This window comes from Gigantopelta aegis, chromosome 12, assembly GCF_016097555.1.
Source record: "Gigantopelta aegis isolate Gae_Host chromosome 12, Gae_host_genome, whole genome shotgun sequence".
Taxonomy (NCBI): domain Eukaryota; kingdom Metazoa; phylum Mollusca; class Gastropoda; order Neomphalida; family Peltospiridae; genus Gigantopelta; species Gigantopelta aegis.
Genome location: NC_054710.1, coordinates 44,503,586 through 44,529,184, shown reverse-complemented (window position 1 = coordinate 44,529,184; position 25,599 = coordinate 44,503,586). Strand labels below are relative to the sequence as shown.

Below are 25,599 nucleotides of genomic sequence, written 5' to 3'. Positions count from 1 at the left end.
CCATGTGTTGGTGAAATACTGAACAGAAACAACTCAAAACATAGGAGATAACCATATGACATTTTCAGATTTGCGAGTGTTATTGTGTATTGGATCCAGCAAATGAGGTTAAACATGAAACATTTGCGGTCATCAAATAGACAATAACGCCCAAAAATCTATAAAAAAAAACCTAAAAAAAAAAAACTCTCTCCAAAAAAAAAAAAAAAAAAAAACATTAAAAAAAAACCCCCACCCTCCATATGGTTATGCCCAGTGTAAACTGAATCGTTTTTCTATGGAACTAACTGTATATTTAGTATTTCTTGAAAACAAATACAATCAAACCTTTAAACTTTTAGACCTTCGTTCAAAATTTTATGTCGAAATTACTTCTTTCTTTCAAATATTATTAAATAGTCCGATCCTCTCTTCTTTCTCTTATTTATTTTTGGACTGTCCTTCTAAAATGCTCCAAATTATATAAATATTTGGCCGAGCAGTCAATTCATTTTATTTTTGACTTGTAACTTTTTTTCTTTTCTTTTTTTAATCTTACTAATTTCATTTACTAATTGCTATTTTCAAAATTCTGGAACTTTTGGAACTCTCACAGCAATTAAATCTCACTTAGCTCCGACACTAATACCGATAAATGCCGACTCAAATCTGTAGTAGTGCACGTGCACACACCAGCCGGCGACAGTTTAATCAGGGAATAAATGCACCCATGAAATAACGCCAACGTGACTGTAGAGTCAGCATTAATCGGTAGGTGTGTGCCAAGCATTAGCCACCAAACAGCCAGCTTAATGTTTGGCACACACCTACCGATTAACGCCGTCTCGACATTAATCGGTAGGTGTGTGCAGGGCAGACGCGGCAGTCTAATCGGAACAAAACTGGAGATTAGACACGACTTTCGGTTGGTGTGTGCAGGTGTACATTTTCAGACTAGTGCTGACTTGACAATAGAGTCGGAATTAATCGGTAGGTGTGCGCCAAGCATTAGATATGTCGTCTGGATGCTACCCAAATATTCGTGTCATTTGTTGACTTGGATAATTGCAGTGTGGTCTACTTGAAAGTACTGCAGGCTTACATTGCTGGTTAAAAGCAAAGGAAAGGAATGTTGGTTTAACGACATCTCAACACACGTTTAACTATTGCTATTTGAAAAGAAAGGAAGATTTTTAAAAATATTAACAAAACACGTGACACATTTTTAACTACAGATATATGGTGTCAGACATATGGTTAAGGACCACACATATAATGAGAGAAAACCCTGGTTGTTACTACTTCATGGGCCACATCCCACAGACAGGATAGTACATGCCATTGGCTTTGTTATGCCACTTGTGAAACACTGGCTCGAACGAGAAAAAACCCCGGATCGAGCCCACTGATGAGGTTTGATCATAGACCGATTGTACATAAAGCAAGATATTTGCCACTGGGCTACGTGTTCCCCTTGTGGCTATTTGGTGCCTGACATGGGTATTTTTACATTTGGTCAAGAGAAGAGGAAACCTACTACTGCTATAATATAGGCTACTCCTGCTGATAAAACAGACAGGGATCTTTTAGTCGCTCTTTCACATTGTCAGGACAATACATACTGCGGCCTTTGATGTACAAGTCATGGGTACCGATTCAGACGGGGAAAACCGCTCAAGTTCATTAAATCAAGGATGCTCCTCAGTCGAGCACTCTACTACTGAGCTGCATCCTGTCTCAGCTTGCTGGCTGAGTGTTCGTCTTATAGACAACGGGATATAGGATCGATCCCCCTCAATGGTCTGAACACTGAATTTCCCCCCATTCTAACCAGTTCTCCATGACTTTATGTATAATTAAACCAAAGCACTCCCACCAGACAATGCAAGCAGGCACGTGTGCAGTGGTGGCTTTTTAGGGTCCAAACCCCCTCCTTGAGCAAATTGGTAATATTGAGAAACTAGTAATATTATTAATGATCAAAAGAAAATACTACAGGAAGCTAGAGATTACTATTCAAAATTATGTAAATCACAAGATGAAAAATTAATAGAAATTGATTTGAAGATGTTTATAAAAATATGAATATCCCTAAAGTAAATCAAGGAACAGAATAAATAGGACATATAAAACCAAATGAAATAATGTTAGTATTAAAAAATATGAAAAATAATAAATCTCCGGGCTCCGGTGGATTTACTTCTGAATTTTTATTTTTTTCTGGAAAGACTTTGAAAAATGTTTAATTGAAAGTATTAATTACTCTTTTGAAACAGGTGAACTTTCAATAACTTAAAAACAGGGAATTATTACTCGTTTACCTAAACGAAATAAACCCCGTGAATTTAAAAACAAACCTGGAGACCAATTTCACTTCTCAACACAACATGTATAGCAAATAGAATTAAAAAATCTATAGATATAGTAATTCATGAAAACCAAAAGGGTTTTCTTTCCGGCAGATGTATCGCAGAAAACACCAAATTACTATATGATTTGATGCACTACCACTACACTAGCGAAACTAATATTCCGGCACTCCTTTTATTAGTTGATTTTGAAAAAGCCTTCGATTCTGTTTCTTGGCGTTTTATTGAGAAGACACTCTCTTTTTTTAAAATTTTGGTGAGGATATCACAAAATGGGTCAATGTACTGAATAAGGAGTGTAAATTAACAGTAACACAGAATGGTTATTTCTCAGATTTCTTCTCTGTAGAGCGGGAATGTAGACAGGGAGATCCGATAGCACCATATCTCTTCATCTTATGCGCTGAAATGATAAGGAAATTAAGGGAATCTCAGTAGAAGAATTCGAATATAAATTATTGCAATATGTTGATGATAAACCTATTACACTTGATGGCACAGAGGCTTCATTAAGAAATACGCTAAACTTGATAGAACAGTTTTCTAAATACTCTGGGCTAAAACCAAATATTAAAAAAAAAACATTGGTCGCAGGATAACTTTACTTTCTTAAGAATAAAATTCAGTGTAAATGCAGAAGAAATTGTAACATTAAATTATACAGAAAAGCTAGTTCACCGAATCTTAGCTACGAACACTTTCTTATATACTATTCACTATGTTGAGTCAAACATGTGTAGCTTTTGTAACAACCATCCAGAAACTATACCACATCTATTTTTCGAATGCAATAAAGTTCACAACTTATGGGTTGCAGTTCAAAACTGGATATTGACTCAGACTGGTATTATAATTGATTTCAATAAAGATAATGTTAACTTTGGTATTATTAATAACGAAAAATATAACTTCCTTAACTGGTTAAATATTATGTTTATGGAACTAAGATACAAAAAAAATATGTAGAAATCAAAGTTGTTAAAAGATTTATTTTATATAAAAATTGCAAATACGAAATGTTTAATAAACAATGGGCTCCATGGGCTAATTTATTTAATGATAACGATTAAATGAAATATATGATGTTAGCTTAAGTTTGTTTTTGTATATGGCTTGTTTGGAGATAGCGGAAAACAAGCAAAAATAAACATACACCTCACGTATAACCTTATCTCGTCTTCTACCTCTTTCTCCTCTTTCTCCTCTTTCTTATCCTCTCTCTTCTCTTTATAATATCCCAGATTAAACCAATTACATGTATGTATATTTACTACTCTTGTACCCACTTACATTGATGCCTTTTTGCATATATGTATGTGTATGTATGTGTGAATCTATGTATGTACATATGTGTATGTATCGGAGGACATCCGGGTACGTGTGTACGTATTTGTTTGTGTATGGATATATGTGTTGTATATTTATTATATGTACAGCAGTGATTTGGGGCTCCCATCCCTGACACTGCTATGTTTGTGATCTGGGACAATTAAAAAACAAAACAAAAAAAAACAGAAAAGGTTGATGAAATTTCAAAATTACTGAAAGCTTGGTAAAAAAAACATCTTACTTTGTTAGGAAGAAGTGTTGTTATCAAAACTTTAGCGCTTTCCAAATTGGTCCATTTGATTATTAGTATTCCCAACCCTAACTGTGAAACATTAAACAAACATTAATCAAATACTCTACTCTTATATTTGGAAACATTCTGTTGATCGCATAGCCAGTAAAACATTAAAACATTAATACAAGAAATTGAAAATGGAGGCTTAAAGATGATTAATTTGGATTTTTGTATTAACGTTCTTAAATTAACCAGGGTAATCAATTGTTTTGTGTTAATCTTCTCCAATGTCAACTTCCTAACAAACATTTTAATAACATTAAAGTTGAATTATTCGAAGATGACATACACTGTGAACCATTATGGTATAATTCATTAATTTTAATTAACAATAAAAGCATTTATTACAAAAGTTGGAATTTATTAGGCATTACTAATATACATGATATGTTTGATATGGACGGACATTTTTTAACTATGGTACATTTTGTGATTTTTATGGTTTTCGTCCTCCTTTTACGAGTTTCGAAGGGTTAAAAGCTGCAATACTAAACAGATGGCCCAATCTTTCCAAAAAACCACTTACTTCAGAGTTCTTATTTTGGCCAAAGTCTATACATACAATATTGTATAACAAAAAAAATGATCCAAACATATATATAATACATATTTATGTTCAGCTTTATGTGCTCCAAGATATATTTCAAGATGGGATAAGGAACTCAATATTGAAGGAGACTATGCTTGGTGGAAGACTGTTAATACTACAGTGTTTAATATGACAAAAGATACTAAATTAATATGGTTTCAATATGGAATAATTCAAAGACTTCTTCCGACAAATAATCTCCTCTTTAAAATTAAATTGATAGCCAGTCCAAATTGCAGCTTTTGTAATAAGTATATAGAAACATATTCTCATTTATTTTTGTAAATGTTCGTATGTACAATGCTTAATTAAATCGCTATTCAAATGGATAAGGGCAGTAACAGATGCTAACATTACCAAAACCCCAACAAATTTTCTCTTAGGGTACCCTGATGAAAACACTGTTATAAATACCATCATTACATTGGCAAAACAATATATATATATAGTTCAAAATTTGATAAGATAACCCCAAGTTTTGAAATCCTTAATGTCAAAATAAATTTTTATTATAATTTAGAAAAAGCTGCATATTGTAATAAGAATAAACATGAGAAATGTATTAAGAAATGGAAGTTATGGAATCATACTTTTCAGCAGACTCAAACCTGATGGGCGACAAAATAGTTCTGGACTAGGTAAAAACAGAAAATGTTTTGGTGTGTTGACTATTTTCATAAAGAAGGAAAAACTGCATTACAAAAGACTGAAAAGGAAAAAAAACTTATATATAGTAACCTTTTGTATAACAAGCTTAGTATATGGAAAAACTCTCAAGTGTGTATTGGCTTATATTCTACTTTTTGTGCAATGTGTAAATGTATGTGTGGCACTATAATACTTGTATAGTGTGAAAATGGCGGGGGGAAATGCCTATATATATATATATATATATATATATATATATATATATATATATATATATATATATATATACATTTTGTATATATATTAATTCATGGGGAAATGGTTGGTGCCAATGTATTCCTAAAGGAATAAAGTTTTAAAAAACCAGCACTTAAAAAACATGGTGGTTACCATGGCTACCTTAATTAAGGTACCAGTGTACAGTTAGCTACCTTGTGTTTCCGGACTGAGGGTCTTAGTGTGGGAGCCAAGTGGGATTTAATTGTTGCGAGAGTTCCAAAAGGTTTGAGGTGGTTGAGGTGTAAAGAGACCACAACTGATCACAGAAACCCAATTCTTAAGTAAATCTAATAGGGGGCGCTACTGAAATTACCCCCAAAATGTGATTTAATTGTTGTGAAAGTTCCATCCAAAATTCCTTTGCTATTTGTTACAGGACATCTCACTGAGCTCAAATCCACTACTTAAGAAAAAAATATGTTGCAGCAAAGGCAAAGACTCTAATTAGTGCTAATTAGGGATTTAATTGTTGTAAAAGTTCCATCCATGTAGCATGTAGAGTATGCTCACCTGATTCAGAATTACCAATTTAAGAAACAAATATTGCGAGAAAGTGCACTTAAGAAGTGGCCAAATGCTAATTAGTGCTAAGTAGGGATTTAATTGTTGTGAAAGCTCCATCTAAAAGTCAAATGACAGAACCAGGAAAACCTCTGCTCCTAATAGGTGATTTTAATGCAAGAACTAGATGTTTGCCCGATTACACTACACTTGATGATCATAATACTATATATATTGATAATGTTGACATGGAAACCTTTTTAAATGATATAGCAAAGCTTGATACTTTAAATGTACCCAGGGACAGAGCAAGCCAGGATAAGGGTAAGGTTAACAGCCATGGTTTCCAACTTCTTGATTTGTGCAAAAATAATAATATACTCTTCAAAAAAAGAAACGCAAAAGGGTACAAATGGGTTATAACTCCGATTTTATGTTTCCTACCGGTTCATGCTTTGTGAATATAAGGTCATTGCATGTCCCAAACACATTCCCACGGTTACATTCGATAAAACGCAGCTACTGTACAATAAAGTTCCAAAATGTGAATATTCGCAAAAACGCAGCCACGTGCAAACCATGTCACCACTGCACGTGCGTTGTCTGCACGTGCAACATGAACACCGACAGTATAAAAGTGCAGGGTGTTCGCTTGCCTGGCCTCTGTATCTGGCCGACAGTTGACAATCCAGGACATGCCACGTCTCAGTGAACCGCAGAGAAACAATGCCATCGGCCGACTAGACGCAGGCGAATCCAGAACGGCCGTTGCCAGGGCATTCCATGTGTCCCCAAGCACCATCTCCAGACTGTGGGACCGTTACCAGCAACATGGATCAACACGTGACCTCCCTAGATCCGGTCGACCACGGGTCACTACCCCCGGGCAGGACCGCTACATCCGGGTACGCCACCTTCGGGAACGATTGACTACTGCCACCTCCACAGCCGCAGCAATACCAGGTTTGCGCAGGATATCCGACCAGACCGTACGGAACCGCCTACGTGAGGTAGGAATTCGTGCCAGACGTCCAGTTCGAGGTGTCATCTTAACACCACAACACCGTCGACTCCGACTGCAGTGGTGCCAGATTCATCGACAATGGCCTCAACTGCGATGGAGACAGGTGTGGTTCAGTGACGAGTCCCGATTTCTGCTCCGACGTCATGATGGAAGATGTCGCGTGTATAGGCGTCGTGGTGAACGTTATGCGGCAAACTGCGTGCAGGAAGTGGACAGATTCGGCGGGGGTAGTGTCATGGTGTGGGCAGCCATCTCACACACTGGCAGAACTGACCTGGTCCACGTGCAGGGCAACCTGAATGCACAGGGCTACATTGACCAGATCCTCCGGCCACACATCGTTCCAGTTATGGCCAACGCCAACGCAGTGTTCCAACATGACAACGCCAGGCCTCACACAGCACGTCTCACAACGGCTTTCCTACAGAACAACAACATTAATGTCCTTCCTTGGCCATCGATATCACCGGATTTGAACCCAATTGAGCATCTATGGGACGAGTTGGACCGACGCCTCCGACAGCGACAACCACAGCCCCAGACCCTGCCCGAGCTGGCAGCAGCCTTGCAGGCCGAGTGGGCCACCATCCCCCGGGACGTCATCCGTACTCTGGTTGCTTCAATGGGCAGGCGGTGCCAGGCAGTTGTCAACACATGCGGAGGCCACACCCGGTATTGACTCCAGATGACCTTGACCTTGGTGGTGTGTCCTATCACTTACTCACAATGGACTAGAGTGAATTGTGAACAATCCTGCAACATTTGGTAATTATCGGACTCACCATTCAATAATTAAATCAATTCTCCAATGTTACGACAATGTGGTTTTGCGTTTCTTCTTTTGAAGAGTATATATATATCCTCAATGGTAGATGCGGAAAAGATACAAATATAGGCGCAGTCACCAGTAAAGATTGTAGTTTGATTGATTATGTTATTGGTACTCACCACATGTTTACATCTGTCATTGACTTTGAAGTGTGTAATTTTGACCCACTCTTTTCAGATATCCACTGTGCAGTTGTACTTACCTGTAAGATTCAGACAGACCGTGACATACAAACTAAACATAACCAATGTGTAAATGACGAGTTGGAGTCAATTAATATCCGTAAATGGAACGCCAATAACAGTGAAGAATTTATTAGCAATATCAATACAAACTTACTTCAATCACTATCGGTAATTCTCGATGATGGATCTATCAGTATCCCAACACGTGTAAACCAAACAGTCGACACGCTGAACAAGCTATTTTTAGACTCAGCCAACTTAACATTCGGCCACGTGCCGATACGTAAACATAGATCTGGCACATCGCCAGATAATAAGCGACCCTGGTTCAGTAAACGGTGTAAGCTTCTACGAACAAAATATTTTTAGGCAAAAAAATGTTTCTCGAAACATAAAACTATAGCGAATAAAATGAATTTAACAAACGCAAGTAAATGTTATAAGAAATATATATTTAAATCTTATTCTCATTACAAATTTAAAACAGAGCAAAACAAATGACCCCAAATAATTCTATAAAATATTTAAAGAGACAAAAAGCAGGACAGAAAGTGTACCACCGGTTGAAGACTTCTTTAATTTTTCAGCGAATTAAATAAGGACCTATAGGCCGATACAGTGCCCGACATAAATATTGATGATCTCGTAGACCAAGTAAGCAACGCTGATATCATAAATTGAAGATTCGGCGAGGACGAAATACTAAAATCAATAAAACAACTAAAAAACAATAAAGCAGCAGGTGTAGATAAAATAATTAACGAATATATTAAATCGACAGCCCACTTATTGCTCCCATTCTATGTTAAACTCTTTAATATACTTTTAGACCATAGTGTGTATCCAGAAGAATGGCTGACTGGAATAATTATACCAATCTTTAAAAATAAAGGTAGTAGTTCATCCCCTGAAAACTATCGACCAATTACATTACTATGTTGCTGTTCAAAGTTGTTTACAACAGTATTAAATAACCGGTTAACTACTTTTATTGAAGAAAACGATGTTATGAGCGAAGCCCAGGCTGCTTTCCGCAGAGGTTATTCGACTATAAATCACTTATTTACACTTCATTCACTAATTGATATCTTGAAAAAAAGGAAAAAGAAACTATATTGCGCATTTGTGGATTTTGAAAAAGCTTTCGATATGATCCCAAGAGCACATCTATGGCACAAGTTACTAGAAAATAACATAAATGGTAAATTCTTTAGAATCATATATCAAATGTATCAAGGTATAAAATCATTAATATTTGTAAATAACAAGAAATCACCATTATTTGCATGCCATAATGGTGTACGTCAAGGTGAAAATTTATCCCCGATTTTATTTTCCCTGTATCTAAATGATCTAGAAAACTATTTACTTAACCACGGTTTGAAGGTGTTTCTTCCATCGCAGATAATAAAAATAACACACTAGACATTGGAATACATCTTATTTGATTATTGTACGCTGACGATACTGCTTTACTAGCAACAAGTGCGGTCAATTTACAACACACGTTAAATATATTCGATCAATATTGTAATATTTGGAAACCTAAAATAAATACTACAAAAACAAGTCTTAATTTTTAATGGAAATTCTAAAGATTATAAATATACTTTTAAGATTGGAAAAACTACTCTCGAAAATGTCAAAGAATACAAATATTTAGGTGCCATTTTTACTCGACTAAATAAATTCAAAAATACTAAGATTAGACTTAAACAACAGGCGACAAAGGCTATGTATTTCGTTCTGGCAAAAGCAAAAGATCGTCACCTATTGTGACGGAACATGCTCTTAATTTCTTTTCGCCTGTGGCGATATTAATTGTTTTAGAGGGCCGTGTGCAGTCCCAATATGCACTTAGACTAGGTGGGCACCTTGTTACGTAATACCTCCGCGCGACCGTACCCTCTAATACACACCCAGACCAGGTGTGGAGGCCATGTGGCCAGTAGTTACGTAATACCTCCGCGAGTTCTGTTTTACGACCCTGTATTCCTAGCGGAATGGCGACAGCTAGTCTGACCATCTAAGAAAAAAATGTCGTCTTGGTCGCTGTGGAAAATTCACATGATAGGGGGAGTACCGCGATGTGCCCATAGGCGATATTCGGAATTTTGTAATAAATAGATAGGATTTTAGAGATATCGGAGAAACATAGGAAGGCTGCAGGGGAACGAACGTCGTCCACTGAGCGAAATATATAAGTTCAGTCCGGACGTGGTAAATATATATTTCTGCTCTGTTGTATAACCTTGATGTGATTGATGTGACTTTAAATATTTTAATACTGTATTATACCAATATTCTTTAGACAGTGTTTCCGATTATCTGACGAAGTAAATTGTAGGCTTCACTGTTCTAATATTTGTATACGAGTATTTGGTAATATAAAGCTTAGCCGGTCATCCTAGAGGACCTAGGTAAACTGTAGGTTATTGTCTTTATTGTGGTAGGTACCAGTATTAATTCTGTATTACAAGGTTACTGAATGAGTAGTTCAGGGTTAATTAAAAATTAACCAGTTAGGAATAGAGTTGTAAGTCCTTTATTAATTAAGTTCCTCTGGAAGCGTTTCTCAATTATCACACGTGTGCGTGTTGTATCACGGTGAAGTGATTAGAATAATGTGTAAACTAGACACCTAGTGATTAACTAATTAAGTTATTAGTTCCGGGTTGTTATTATTATTGTTGTTATAAGTAATTAACTGCGGCAATATATTTGTCAGCGTAAGGTTAATACGGATTCCAAAGTGTATTGTGTTTTATTGTGTTTTCTAGTGAACTAAACGTGCTATATTACATATACTTATATAAGATCGTATCTCTGATATACCTAGAGCCGAGCCACTCGGGTATCGGACTGCCCGATACAGAGAGATCTAACAGATATACAGTAAGGAGAGATATTTGGATAATCGTGTTTTATTCAGTTACGGGTATTATAGGATCCTCGTGACATCAATCAATAGAATGTAAACTCAAAATGTTTGACTCGATGGTTCTGCCAATATTATTATATGGATGTGAAAACAACGACATCTATAACTCTGTTCAAATCAATTTTATTAGACATATTCTCCCTGTGAAAAAAGCTACCCCAATGTGCATGTTATATGGTGAACTTGGTAGAATGCCAGTCGAGTTGGCTATCCACAAAAGATTAATTTGTTATTGGGCACGGTTTACCTCTGGGAAACAATCTAAACTATCTCTATTATTATACAAATCAATGATGAGAGACCATATTAGCAATGGAACTAACTATCACTGGATTACTGTTGTTAAAACTATTTTAGATTATCTAGGAATGAGTAATATATGGCTATCACAAACCTTTCTATCGGTAAAATGGCTATCACAACAAATTAGCATACGACAAAACGACCAGTATTTACAAACATGGAAAAATAATATTTCAGAATCATCAAGAGGTAAAACCTACGAATATTTCAAAGACCAACTAAATTTCGAAAATTATCTTAATATTATTCCTGAAAAATTATTCTAACCATTATTTACCTGTTGAAACTGGACGCTGGAATACATTTCTATTAGAAGATAGACTTTGTACTATTTGTGATGAAAACGACATAGGAGACGAATTTCATTATTTATTTGTATGTAGTTTTTTCAATAATACCCGGAAAGAATGTTTACGTCCATATTGTTATATACGACCAAATATATATAAATTAAGAGAACTTATGAGCAGTAAAAGAATAAGCACACTAAAAAAATTAGCCAAATTCATGAATATAATTGTTCAAGTATTTAAACGCCCATAACAACAACAATACCCAACAACAACCAAAATTACCATACATTAACCAGTTAATGAAACTAAAGGTCAACATAAAACTATACTTGATATATTTTAAATCGTATTACATTATTTTATGTCTTATTGTTATTTTATGAAAATTTAATTTTTATTATTATTATTATTTATTTATTTTATTTATACCTATGTATTGTAATACCAATAATTATAAAGTACACAGTTGTAACTGAAATTTTCTGAATAATTATATTTTACAATATACCTCTACTTTGTTACATCGCAGAATGCATCTATTTGGTTAATACACATATCTCTATAATGTAATATCATGTATTTATATTATTAATACACATATCTTTATAATGTAATGTAATGTCATGTATTTGTATTTGTATTTGTATTCATATATGTACCAAGCAATCTATTCCTATTATTTGTATCCTCCTGTTAACGATCTTGTCAAAATCAGAATATGTATGTTCCTCTTACGCCGTTGCATAACGGCCTGAGTGTAATAAAGTTCTGTTGTGTTCTGTTCTGTTTGGTAGAGGACATCTCACTGAGCCCAAAGCCACTACTTAAAAAAACATATTGGACCTACATCCCCCACCACCCAGAGCTTTACGTAATATTTGAATGGCCCCTTGTTATGAGGCAACGGTGAACTTGTGATTGCAAACGGACTGAGCCATTAAATAGTCTTAAACATGGGCATATGCACATATAGCAACAAGGTCACTGACAATCTGTGAATATTACCCGGTTAGAAAATGTTAGATGGGTGTGGTTGTAGCCGATATCCGTCATGTCGAAATATGGCGTGTCTCTGGTTTGCAGGAACTGAATTCAATATATTGTAACTCCTACTGTAGGGGCATGTGTAATTCCATGATTGTAAAAAAAAAAATGTTTCATTTTTTCTAATGAAGGTCAAGGTAATTTTGACGTTTTTCAAGGTCAGTGCGCAAAATCGACTTATAGCATCAATGTAAGAGGTGTTTTTTCTTTAGAACATGGACATGTAGTATATCCGTGGATAGCTTGTGGTGAGTATTGTACAGATAAGCAGGGGTGATAACAGCAATCCCTGGTTTTGATGGATGGTCTCCAATTAGTAGTCTGAAAAACCCATTTTACAGTGATAAGATGGCGCACAGCTCTCAGCAAACTTACTTGTGCTTTAGTCAATGCCCACATTGTACACACTAGCAGAAAGGTGTGTGCACCCCCTACTTTTAAATTACACTGAATAGAACCTATTTGACACACTAAGTATCCCTTTTTTAATAGAAAATGTGCAAACTTTGTGGTGAATTTGATTAAATAGGACATCTAATACCGGCAGTTAGAATATTTCACACACACACACACACACACACACACACACACACACACACACACACACACACACGCCCTTCAAATTACTATATTCGCCCAAAGGACAACAAAATAAATATGTATGCATGTTTTAGTGTAGTTTACATGGTTTCCTTTCTTTTAACACGCTACATGCCAATATTTTAAAGACAATAAATAGTGACACCTTATTTTACTTAGTGCCTTTAACAGATTTATAGTGGTGACCTTTGGTGACCTCAAAATGACCATGATATTCATCAGAAAAACTGGAACAATATTTTTTTTCTTCTGAATCTGTATACAATAGTGATTATAAATATCGATGGTTCCAAAAATAAATATGAAATTCTCACGGGACCTATGTTAGCTATATATGACCCTACACTATGCTGTGGACACTTTAGATGAGGGGGAATACATGCAGATTAGCAAAAGTAACTTTTCCGGAGTTGAGTATAATCCACAACAAAATGTTCAGGTCAGTCAGTTAAAGCAGTCCTGAGTTATCCAGTGGAAACCAAATTCAATATAGCTGACATGTGGTGGCCATATTTTGTGAGTGGTGGCACTATCGAAATCGCAATCCTTCTAGTTGAAAAGCAATCAACCAAATTTTGTTAAGGCTGATGGGTCAGCGTTCTTGAGTTATCCACAGGAAACCATATTCAATATGGCTGGCAATAGTGGCCATCTTCGATAAGCGCCGGTTCCGGTTATTGAAAGCAAAGCTCTCTAGATAAAAGCAAGAAATGTTTTATTTAACGACGCACTCAACACATTTTATTTACGGTTATATGGCGTGAGACATATGGTTAAGGACCACACAGATTTTGAAAGGAAACCCGCTGTCGCCACTACATGGGCTACTCTTCCGATTAGCAGCAAGGGACCTTTTATTTGCGCTTCCCACAGGCAGGATAGCACAAACCATGGCCTTTGTTGAACCAGTTATGGATCACTGGTCGGTGCAAGTGGTTTACACCTACCCATTGAGCCTTGCGGAGCACTCACTCAGGGTTTGGAGTCGGTATCTGGATGAAAAATTCCAGAAGAAATAACTTTTAATTATTGGCGGTACTCACTTGGTACCCACATGGTGTTTCGAAAATAGGTTTTGGCACGCCGTAGTTATAAGAAAGTTTGGTTTGACGTAGAAATAAAATTAAAAGGGTTTTGGAAATAACAAAAATATACTATTTTTGTGTGGAACTTAGAAAACATGCGACTCAGAAATAAATAGCTTGTACTAAATTCCATAGTATGAAAAATGGGTTCCCCGTGGGACGCATTATAAACATGTTTCTATTATCTATTACAACTGTGTTACTGTCACACACAATTCATTCAAACTGCAGGTGTGTTTGTATGTTTAAATGAAATTATGAGAATTAATGTTGCAGCTTCCATGCAAGAAAACCAAAACAAAATCAGGGTGGGTGACAGCTCGCTAGATTCATCTCCTATATTTAACACATGGTCAGTTATAACAAAACGCAATTTCATCAACTTAATTTTTACCTGTATCATTCTTTATTTTTAAAGCATAGCTGGGGATATTTATGATGCAAGGGACTGGCATGCATAAATCTCAGCTGAAGATTCACAAACAACAGTGGTCATCGGCATTCTAACTGTAACCGGAACGCGACGGAAGTTGTTAGTGGTTAGGTGACGTAACTCTGCCTATTTTTCTCGCGAATTTCTAATAGAGGCTATTCAGCCTCTGTTCCCTGACGATATGACCGGCCTCGGTGGTATAGTGAGTAAGCCATATCACGTACGGCTGGTAGGTACTGGGTTCGCATCCCACTACTGGCTTCTACCCAGAAATAATTCTCTAAATGAATTAATGAATGGTTAACAACACCTCAGCACACACATACACATCAGCCATTGGGTGTCAAACAAAGGTTAAGTACATGAATGAGTTCTCTATTTAACCACCGACAATTGCCAAGGTGTGTGTCCAGGGCATGGTGCTCTAATGTTAATATAAGCAAGGAAAAAACAAAGTTAAAATGAATTAGTGTAACCATATTCTAACAATTTTGTTCTAAAAATGAAGTAGTTATTATGTGGCTGGCAATTATTGATCCAGTATTAAAACATACAACGTAATTTAATTATAGAACAATAAATGGACAATGAGTAACTTACACGACCGCTTTGATGGCTATTCATGAACATAATAATGAATTTTGTGGCAACTTTATTAAGAAGACATTTAACATGGATATCAATAAGGCTTATTTCTGCATTGTCATAAAATAGCAAACTAGCAATTAATAGTATTGAAAAACGAAAAAACACAACACTTCATTGAACACTAAAGTTTGTTTTGTTTAACGACACCACTGCACTGGAGCACATCGATCAATTGATCATCAGCTATTGGATGTCAAACATTTGGTAATTCTGATTCGTAGTCATCAGAGGAATCCCACTACATTTTTTTAATGCAGCAAGGGATCTTTTATATGCACTTTTCCAGAGACAGGAAAACACATACCACGGCCTTTGTCCAGTTGGGGTGCACTGGTTGGAACGAGAAAAAACAATCAGCTGAATGGTTCCACCAAGGTGGTTTGATCTTGCGAAGCAAGCACCTCAAGCGAGCACTCAACTGACTGAGCTAAATCCCGCCCCCTTTATTGAACGTATGCATAGTTGGTGTCAGTAACTGCTGATGGGCATTCCAGATATCAAATCAATTGATCAAAAATGCATACAATAATGAAACAATGTTACTAAATAATTAGTAAATACCCATGATAAATCAATACAGTATAACATTCCCATTCATGAACTAACATTATAGATGATGACATTCAACTTTAAAATATACTGATCAAAATAAACACGGAATATTCGAAATCAATTGGGAATAATTACAGAACAAAAACAAGATATAAATATAAACCAGGTGCATTATTCATTACAACATTTCTACTTAACGCATCACCCAAACATAGTTGTTCGTACGAACGCAAGTCTTGTGTGCACATATTGCACGTGATTGGTATGCAACTTCGAATTTAACACAGTTTGCATACATTCTGCATTCACTGTGGCAGAATCCCATTTTGTTTTTAATACAGACACTAGATCTTAACCCAGAGGCACACTGTCGCCAATATTTGTCCATTTCGTAAACATTCGACATCTGCAACGTGGGAAAAGACTCAGTGTTCTGGGTATGCTCCAGGTTGGAACAACATAACGAATTGTTGCACAAACACTCAACGTGTTCCAGAGAATGATTAGTGGTTTGTGGACCCGGCATCCAATGACTGGAAACGTGAATGATCGGCCTCGTTTAGGCTTGCCTAGGGCCACAACTCCAGTTCAAGATCGCCTCATCAGAACCTACACTTTGAAGACTCGAGGCCAATCTGGATCTCAGATAGTCAACCACCTTCGTGTTAAGCTGAAGCGAGAGTCTCGGGTGAGTCGATTCGAAACAGATGGCATGCACATCAACTCCAACGCCGGTCTCATTTCACGACCACTTTGACGGTGGGACACATTGCTGCCAGAGACCAATGTTGTGCACGACGTAGACAAAGGTGGGCATGTCGCTGGGCCAGAGTGATGTTTTCAAAGGAATCGAGGGGTACTCTGTAGATGTACATGATCAGCGTGACCGGATTTGGCGACGTCCCATTGAGCCGTACGTCGAGGTTAACATTCAAGCTCATGAATATAGTAGTGAAGGTGCCATGACTGCCAGAATGCAACTTCACGTTGTCCATTGGAGGCTCACAGGCCAGTACTATCGACCAATATGTGTGCCTTTCGCGCATCACGCTGACCAAAAATTCGTTCATCAAGTCAACAATGTCCGTGTATATCATAGTAGACTGGTGATTTCATTCGTGCAACAGCAAAACATCCACACTCTTCCTTGGCCAGCTCCCGAGCTTACACTTATTGAACAAATATGGGACATTATGGGGTGACAACTTCGGAGAGATGGTGTAGCGCTCTAAGACAAATGGGTCAGAATCATCAGATTGGACGCTTGGTAAGGAGAATATCTCACCGGATCCGTTGATGTTTGGCGAATCGTGAGAATTCAACTAGTTACTAACCCCTGAAACAAAAACGTCAAATTTGGCATGAACGTGTGTTTCATCTCTCCATGTCAAACTACCCAGGCATTAAAATTTCACGCTAATGCCTTGTCTAATAATCTGTTGATATTTTGCAATAATTCCTATTAAAAGATATAATGAACAATATCCATTATTTAATGTTACATATGAATACCCCTAATTATTTTGAACAATAAATAATAATAATGTCATCATGAATGGAGCAAAATTAATTATTGGAGCTAATCACCCTAGTCATATAGTAGTTGTGGGTGATCCCTAATGATAGCAGTGATAAATTTGAAATTTACAAGACTGATAAAGAAAAAAGAAAACAAAAAATTTTTTTTTATTTAATGACGCACTTAATACATATTATTTATGGTTATATTGCGTCGGACATATGATTAAGGACCACACATATATTGAGAGAGGAAAGCCATGGGCTACTCTTTTCGATTAGCAGCAAGGGATCTTTTATATGCACCATCACACAGACATGATAGTACATACTACGACATTTGATATACCAGTCGTGGGCCCACCAACGGGGATCGATCCCAGACCGACCGCGCATCCAGCGGGCGCTGTACCACTGGGCCACGCCCCCCCCCCCCCCCCCCCAGCAGATTGATAAATAGAGCACGTGTTTATAAACGCAAGTTGTCTCTTGCAATAGAACATGTATATTCGCCCTTTCGTGAGATAATATAATGCACTAGTTAATCGCGTCACTTCTCTGACAAACGGACGAATGTAAATTCGGCTGTTCGTCAGATAACGTTACTGGCTTTATCCAGGGATTTGCCTCATTGTCTGAATTTAATTAATTAATTAACTATTTAAAGAAGTAAAATATTAAGTTGCTGTTTTCAGAATAAAATCTACTATAAAACATTTTTTTATGTCAATTTTCAAAAATTAGAATATTCGCCCGTTCGTCGGAGCGCCGACGATATGTGCTATATATCTGGGTGTGACTCACCAAATCAAATCTGACATCTACTACAAGCAATTTATTAATCAGCATTAACACGATAAATATAAATAATACAACTTTTTAACCTCAATTAAATCACAAAATGAGGTGGGTGTGATGATGCTAATTTTGAATATACTAGGAAGTGTGTGCCGATGCTAATTTTGCACAATGGTTGTCATGAGAAATGTATCATTAATATCAGACATGACAGTATATAATGTTCTATTTAAAGTTAAGGACACTTCGAACTTTGTGCCGTTTCGTGCCCTGAGTGATATCTAGCATGTAATCCAAACCTGTTACGTCACACGATTGTTCTAAAAATGTTTTCAAGAGTCTAGACTATATAGCTGAGAACAATAACATCTACGTTCAGGTCAGGGATTTGAACCCACAAATGATAGAATTTATGTATTATAAACATGTACAAAGCTTTTGGCCAACGAGGTTATGTGTAATTGGCCTCAATCTTATATTTTGTCATTTTTTGTATTAAACATTATTTTTGCCGTCTCTTTTGTCATTTTGTATGAAACATTCTGGACCCATATAAGTGGAATTTGGTAGATAGTTAGACCCACCAGAGGGGATTAATTATATTGAAAAATGATATGTATTGGTTCAGGGATCGCAACAGCCTGTGGCCAGGTCGCCAAATGCGATCAAAATCCTGTTTGAGCGACTTAAAGTTAAATATTAAAAATAATGGTGTTAAATACCCAAAAAGATTATTTGGGCAATCTTTTTTCTATGACACATGAGCCACTATTAATAAATATATTATATATATATATATTTATTCCACATTAACATCTTGCTCGTGGTTTGCAAAACTGAACATATTGGCTTACAATAATTTGCCAAAATACATTTATATTATAAACATTGACGCTGTAGACAGGATTTATCACCATGACGTTTCATACGATTATTTAAAATGTTCGCTTAACACATGAAACACACATATTTCGTGTTTTGCTACCTAAAGCAAGTTTAGGCCACTGAAAATTAAATTTTAGTGGCCTTGATATTTTGCTTTGGTTTGGATTAATATTTAAGAAGCCAATCAGATGTCTTTAAATTGATATCCAACATGTATCGTATCTTCGTGTGATAACATCTTACGTTGTTGCCTAAAACATTTTACGCTTGGTGATTACTGTAAAGAATTCACGCTTGTTTTGTGCATTTGGCGCTATTCTTTTGCCATTTTTCATGATTATAGTTAGGTCTAGAAACCTTCGGAGTACTGAACCTTCGGATTATTGAACCTTCGGACCATTGAACCTTCGGACCATTGAGCCTTCGGACCATTGAACCTTTTGACTATATAGCTGTAACCATACAAGTATATGGGCATTTTATATTATTATCCTGTTCAATTATTTAGACCCAAAGTTTTTTGCAAATGTTACGTTTATTTCCTATTCGATATTTGTTTTCTTTGCATTTACATGAAAACAAACCCAAACCCCGACAGGTTTTATATACAAATCATCATATAAAATGCACGAAGTTGACTTAATTCCACTTTTTAAAAATCTCTCTGTCATTTGAATGCACGTTATTTCTCCTATAAATAACTAAGGTCATTTGCATATCAAAACATTGGGATCTGAGGCTACGTCAAGGCCATTATAGCTTGTTTCACTAAATCAATGTTATTATTGTTTTGCAGTGTGTAACAGCATTGTCTAATCTTTCCGTTAAACATAGATGTAAACAAACAGAACATGTAACCCTTTCTTGTAGGTGCATTATATTTAATAAATTTAGCTAATGTATTATGTATTTTTATTTTATTATATCAATTATATATTAGCATACCATACCTAACCTAACACAACTGAGGTGTAGCACAGTAATGAACACAAATCACCTCACACACCGCAGGAATGTGCTTTCCAAATTTATAAATAAATTTAATGCAGGGCCGGACCCAGAAGACCAGGGGGGGGGGGGGGGAAAAATGTCAAAGGCCACCAACATCAAATAATAATAAAAATGTTATTTAATTTGCCTCTAAATTGGGAACTCATACATATATATATATATATATATATATATATATATATATATATATATATATATATATATATATATATATATATTCGGACTCGTATGGGTTCAATCACTTTTTCATCCCGCAGACACAGCCCTGAATGTTCAAAATACGATAGCATTGCTTGGTCAATAACATCATTATTTCGATCTGAATGAATGAATGAATGAATGAATGAATGTTTGTTGCCGCTGCACTTAAAGTTTCGGTTTCAACAGTAAAAAGAGCTGGGAAAAATCTACTCTAATGGAAAAACGCCTCCAATACAATGGATATGCACCTCCGGAACAATGGCTCCATGCCTCCGGAACAATGGCGACATCACCTATTGTTCGCATATAGTACAATGGAGACGTCTCCTATTGTTCGTCTGAGCACAATGGCGATGTCACGGATTGTTGACATTAGTACAATAGAAATGCACCTATTGTGTTGAGAGGATGACTGGCATTTTTCAAATTTTGGCGGGAATGACCTGGGTGGGTTTTTAGGTGCGATGGGGTCGCTTCAAAAGTACGTTTTGAAGCCATTGAAATGGTTTTTTCACTGGATGTATTTATAAACGTGTTGTAACACGTCTTTTGTTTACGTTATTTGAATCGAGGGTGAAAGGTTGTATTTATAAATGTGTTCTTTTATCCAATCATAATCATCCATTTTAACGAATGCGTTTGAATGTGTCCAATCATAATAATCCTTTGTAACAATACGTTTGAATTTATCTTATAAGTTAAAGAAAAGTATAATTATTTAGTATTTAGAACGATTGCATTCAAAGATGAGCACTAACGATAAGAGACATGCTATCTATTTTAGTTGGAAATACGTGTTACGTTCGGAATGTAGTCTTGATGAAACTATAGTGAAAAAATCGAATCTCTGGTTTAAGAAACGTAATGAATGTGTGATGGATGCCAAGCGTTCCTTCTGCGATTTAACAACCAGTACCAAGCTAATAATAATCAGGAAAATACGTCCAACTCGTTTCCTGGTGGATGAAGTAGATGCAGTTGAAAACAGAAAATCATTGGAAAATTTGTTAACCCTGAGTTACGCGTTTGAAGTATGTAAACTGATTCAACGTCTGTGTAAAGAAATGTGTATGGGATGCATGTTCGACGAGGAGAGAACTCACACCTGTAAAACACTGTCCCACGAGGATATGCTCGAACGATACTACACGACTGCTTGGGTTGAACTGAATGAAGATGACGTCATTGGCAGGTGGAAACATCTCGTGTGTGCAGATCCCGTTTTATTAAACACTCCTGGATTTGTTTTGTGTCAATATCAATGTAAAGACTATTTGGATATTAACGTTAAAACTGTAGAATGGATGGACACTTTAAAGCACCAAGTACTTAAAATTCTGCGTTTGGAAGATCGACTTGTAAACTGAATATGTATACGGCTGAAATTAAGCTTATATACTACACTTGTTTAGTTATAAATTAACGTTAAATATACTACGCTACTTCAGTTCAGTCATGGCACCCAAAGCGAAAACAAAGGGTTTCAACGAAACTGAAAAGAATGTACTTGAAAAGTATTACAGTAAACCTAGAGGTGCTGGGGCGTTCTACGGTCCGAAGAAGTTTCACAGCGCTTTGAAAAGACGTGGTTTGAAAACATACAAGTTAAGAACAGTAACACAATGGTTGAACGACAAAGATGCATACAGTTTGCACAAACCAGTGAGCCGTTCATTCAGACGTCTCCGTGTTCGTGTTAACAAAAAGGATGAGATGTTTGATATGGATCTGATGGATGTTAGTCGACATTCAAAAGTTAACAATGGAATTAGGTACCTGCTTATAGTTATTGACATTTTGTCAAGATATGCGTGGGCCATACCACTAGTTAACAAAAAACCGGAAACGGTATTAGAAGGATTCAAAACTGTTTTAAAAGATGGTCGAATTCCCAAAAAAGTTCGGGTTGACAAAGGTACCGAGTTCGCTGGATTATTCAAGCAGTTTCTTTTAAAAGAAAACATTAAACTGATTGTCACGCAGAATGAAGATATTAAAAGTAACTTCGCAGAGCGATTTATCAGGACCATTCGGTCACTTCTCGCTAGGTATACGACTTACAACAATACACAAAAATACATAGACGTTTTAGAAGATCTAGTACACAATTATAACAATACAGTACACTCGTCCCTGGGACAGTGGGCACCGGCTGATGTAAATAAAGCAAACGAAATTAAAGTGTGGAGTCATCAGTATGTTGAACCCATGGTTAAGAAACTTAAAGTAAAGAAACCATTAGCAAAATTTGTATTTAAAGTGGGTGATTTAACAAGAATCAGCTATTTGCGTAAATCATTCACTAAGGAGCAGGACTTGAGGTGGACAGAAGAGTTGTTTAAAATACATTCTAGAAGTAGACGACAAGGTATTCCAATCTACAGACTGAGAGATTTTCACGACGAAGTACTGAAAGGTATATTTTATACGAGCGAACTACAGAAAGTGAATAAAAATCAAGACATTCTGTGGAAAATCGAAAAAGTGTTAAAAAAGAAGAAGGAAAAGGGAAAAGTGTACTATTTGGTTCGGTGGTTAGGATGGCCACCTAGCTTCGATTCGTACGTAGAAGAAGGAGAACTGAAAACTGCGTGAGTCATGGAGAAGTACATTATATTGAAGAGCACGGATTCAAAAGCAGTTTTTCCCGATAACAACCCCTATCATTTCCGTGTGAAATTAAACCAGAGACTAGCGTTTGAAGGTGTATGGATTGTGTCTCTTGTAGATTTGAATTTTGGGAAAACTGATATTCATAGTATGAACGATTTACAAGTGAACGTGTTGTGTAATTTGTGTGACAGCAGTCTAGTAGGTGATAGTTTTGTACCTTTACTGAGACGTGTTGATTTACGAGACGGTCCACGGTATGAGTTTAATACATTGTGGAACATTCCTGTTGTAGTGAAAGAGATTTCCTATATTGAAATACATATAAAGGACACATCCACCACTCCAGTCTCATTTATCAAAGAGAACACGAGTGTGACACTACTGTTACGACGTTATCCATTTTTAGAGTAAATTATTATGGATCGAAAACTTTATGTTCCGGATGTAAATAAATGGTTAAAGTATTTCGATAAAGAAACAAAGAATGTTGTTCGGTCAAATAAGCAAGTAGGATCAGGAGTTGGTAATTATAAAAACAAGTGGTTTTCTTACATGATTCCAATGATACCGAGACATGTCAACAGTGACGTGAACAACAAAAAACCTAAAATAGAAGTGACGTCACAAACACAAGACGTGGTAGAAAGGGCCGAAGCTGAACAGGAACGTACCAGGGCTATAAAACGTAAATCTGGCGAGCGAATCGTCAGAAGCAAAAAAGTCAGACGAACGACACAGCAGAAAAAACGAGCTCCCGCATCGAAGTACAAATCAGCTATTAGTGAAAAAGATATATTTGTATAAATAGATAAATAAAAATTCATGCTATGTCGTTGCTTACAGACAAAGACTTTGTGGAAGGTTTACCTAATGCATTGGACCTGTTTACTATGCCCCCATACCAAACGAGCGTGTTTCAACATTACTACGTAGACGTCAGACCTGTTAGTCAAATTACAGATTCGTCACCAGTAGAATTTCAAATTGCAAACAGTGGAAGCGACTACGTGGATTTGAAACGTAGTCGTTTACATGTCAAGCTAAAGGTCAGTCATTCCGATGGAACGGATCTAGGTAAAGATGAACACGTGGCACCAGTAAATCTATTCATGCAAGCCCTGTGGTCACAAGTCGCCGTATATCTACAAGGTCAGCTGGTGAGTTCGGCCAACAATCACTATCCCTACAAAGCCTTTATTCAAACTTTACTGAATTACGGAGCAGAGGCCAAACAATCGCAACTTCAGTCCCAATTGTTCTACAAGGACACTGGTGAAGTACAAGCGGACATCGAAAGCACCGATCCCATTAATGGAACTAATTCTGGACTGGCCGATCGAGGTCCGCTCATCGCTGAAAGTAAAATCCTTACTATGGAAGGACCTCTGTGTGAAGATATTTTTAACATGGGAAGATATTTAGTAAATGGAGTGGATATGACAGTTAAGCTATTTCGAAGCTCCATACCTTTTTGTTTAATGTCTGGAAAATCGGGGCAAGAATACAAGATCGTTTTACAAGATATTTACTTCAAGATATGTAAATTAAAAATGAACAGTGCTCTAATCTTAACGCACAACAAGCTGTTTGAAAAGTCTAACGCCTTGTACCCCTTCACTAAAACCGAAGTCAAATTGAGTAGTATTCCATCAACACAACAAAGCTACGTGTGGGACAGTGTATACCAGTCGCAGTGTCCAGGTAAACTGATTGTTGGATTTGTCGACGGTGACGGTGTGAGTGGATCATACACAAAGAACCCGTTTAACTTCCAAAGTTCATTCGTGAAAACGGTGGGTTTATATTTGGATGGAGTCAGTGTGCCCGGTCGACCCGTCGAAGCAGATGATGTCAGTGCATACGTGAATTTGTTCGAAGGTGTTAATAGCTGGAACCTGGATTGTGGAAATTATATTGAAAGAACTGAATTTTCTTTGGGAAATGGCCTGTTTGTGTTCAACCTTGAACCCGTTTTAGTGGACTCTGATTATTTAAGTTTATTAAAGAACGGTAATTTACGGCTAGAAGTGCAGTTTAAATCTGCATTGACAAAGACTGTCAGTTGCATAGTGTATGGTGAATTCCCCAGCTTGATTGAAATCGATCAGACCAGGAACGTGTTTGTTAAATAAAATCATGAATGGTATACAAATGCAATGTGCGATCAATTGTGACCCAGATCTTCGTTCGTACATCGTTGGTGTGTATTCCAGTAATACTTTACCACGAATAACTCGTGGTGGACAATGGGGGTGTATTGTAAACACGGACCCATCTCACCTTCCCGGCAAACACTGGGTGGCGTTCTATTTTAACAAAAACAAAGCAGAGTTTTTCGATAGTTTTGGGAAACCACCTGAGTACTATAACAAGAAGTTTGTAGAATTTTTAAAGAAACACAGTTCATCTTATGTTTATAATAGCAAATCCCTTCAAATGATAAATAGCAGAACGTGTGCATTTTATTGTTTGTATTACCTGCTACAGAAATGTAAAACTGAACTGATAATGAACGAAATTGTGAATCAGTTCAGTGAAGATAAATTACAGAATGATGTATTTGTATACAATTTATATGTAAATACTTTAGATACTGTACGCAATCGTGTATTCCATGTAACTCACTACATATTGTAAACAATAAATA

General features: G+C 36.5%; 2 protein-coding genes across 2 annotated transcripts; both read left to right on the top strand.

Moving 5' to 3' along the window:
* The first annotated feature begins 21,794 nt into the window (after positions 1 to 21,794).
* On the top strand, positions 21,795 to 22,934 carry LOC121386086. Its single transcript, XM_041516886.1, has one exon. The coding sequence runs from the start codon at positions 21,795 to 21,797 to the stop codon at positions 22,932 to 22,934; it is 1,140 nt and encodes a 379-aa protein (XP_041372820.1).
* Positions 22,935 to 23,779: 845 nt separating this feature from the next.
* Positions 23,780 to 25,084, top strand: LOC121386085 (uncharacterized protein F54H12.2-like). The gene has a single exon (XM_041516885.1). The coding sequence runs from the start codon at positions 23,780 to 23,782 to the stop codon at positions 25,082 to 25,084; it is 1,305 nt and encodes a 434-aa protein (XP_041372819.1).
* Positions 25,085 to 25,599: the final 515 nt, after the last annotated feature.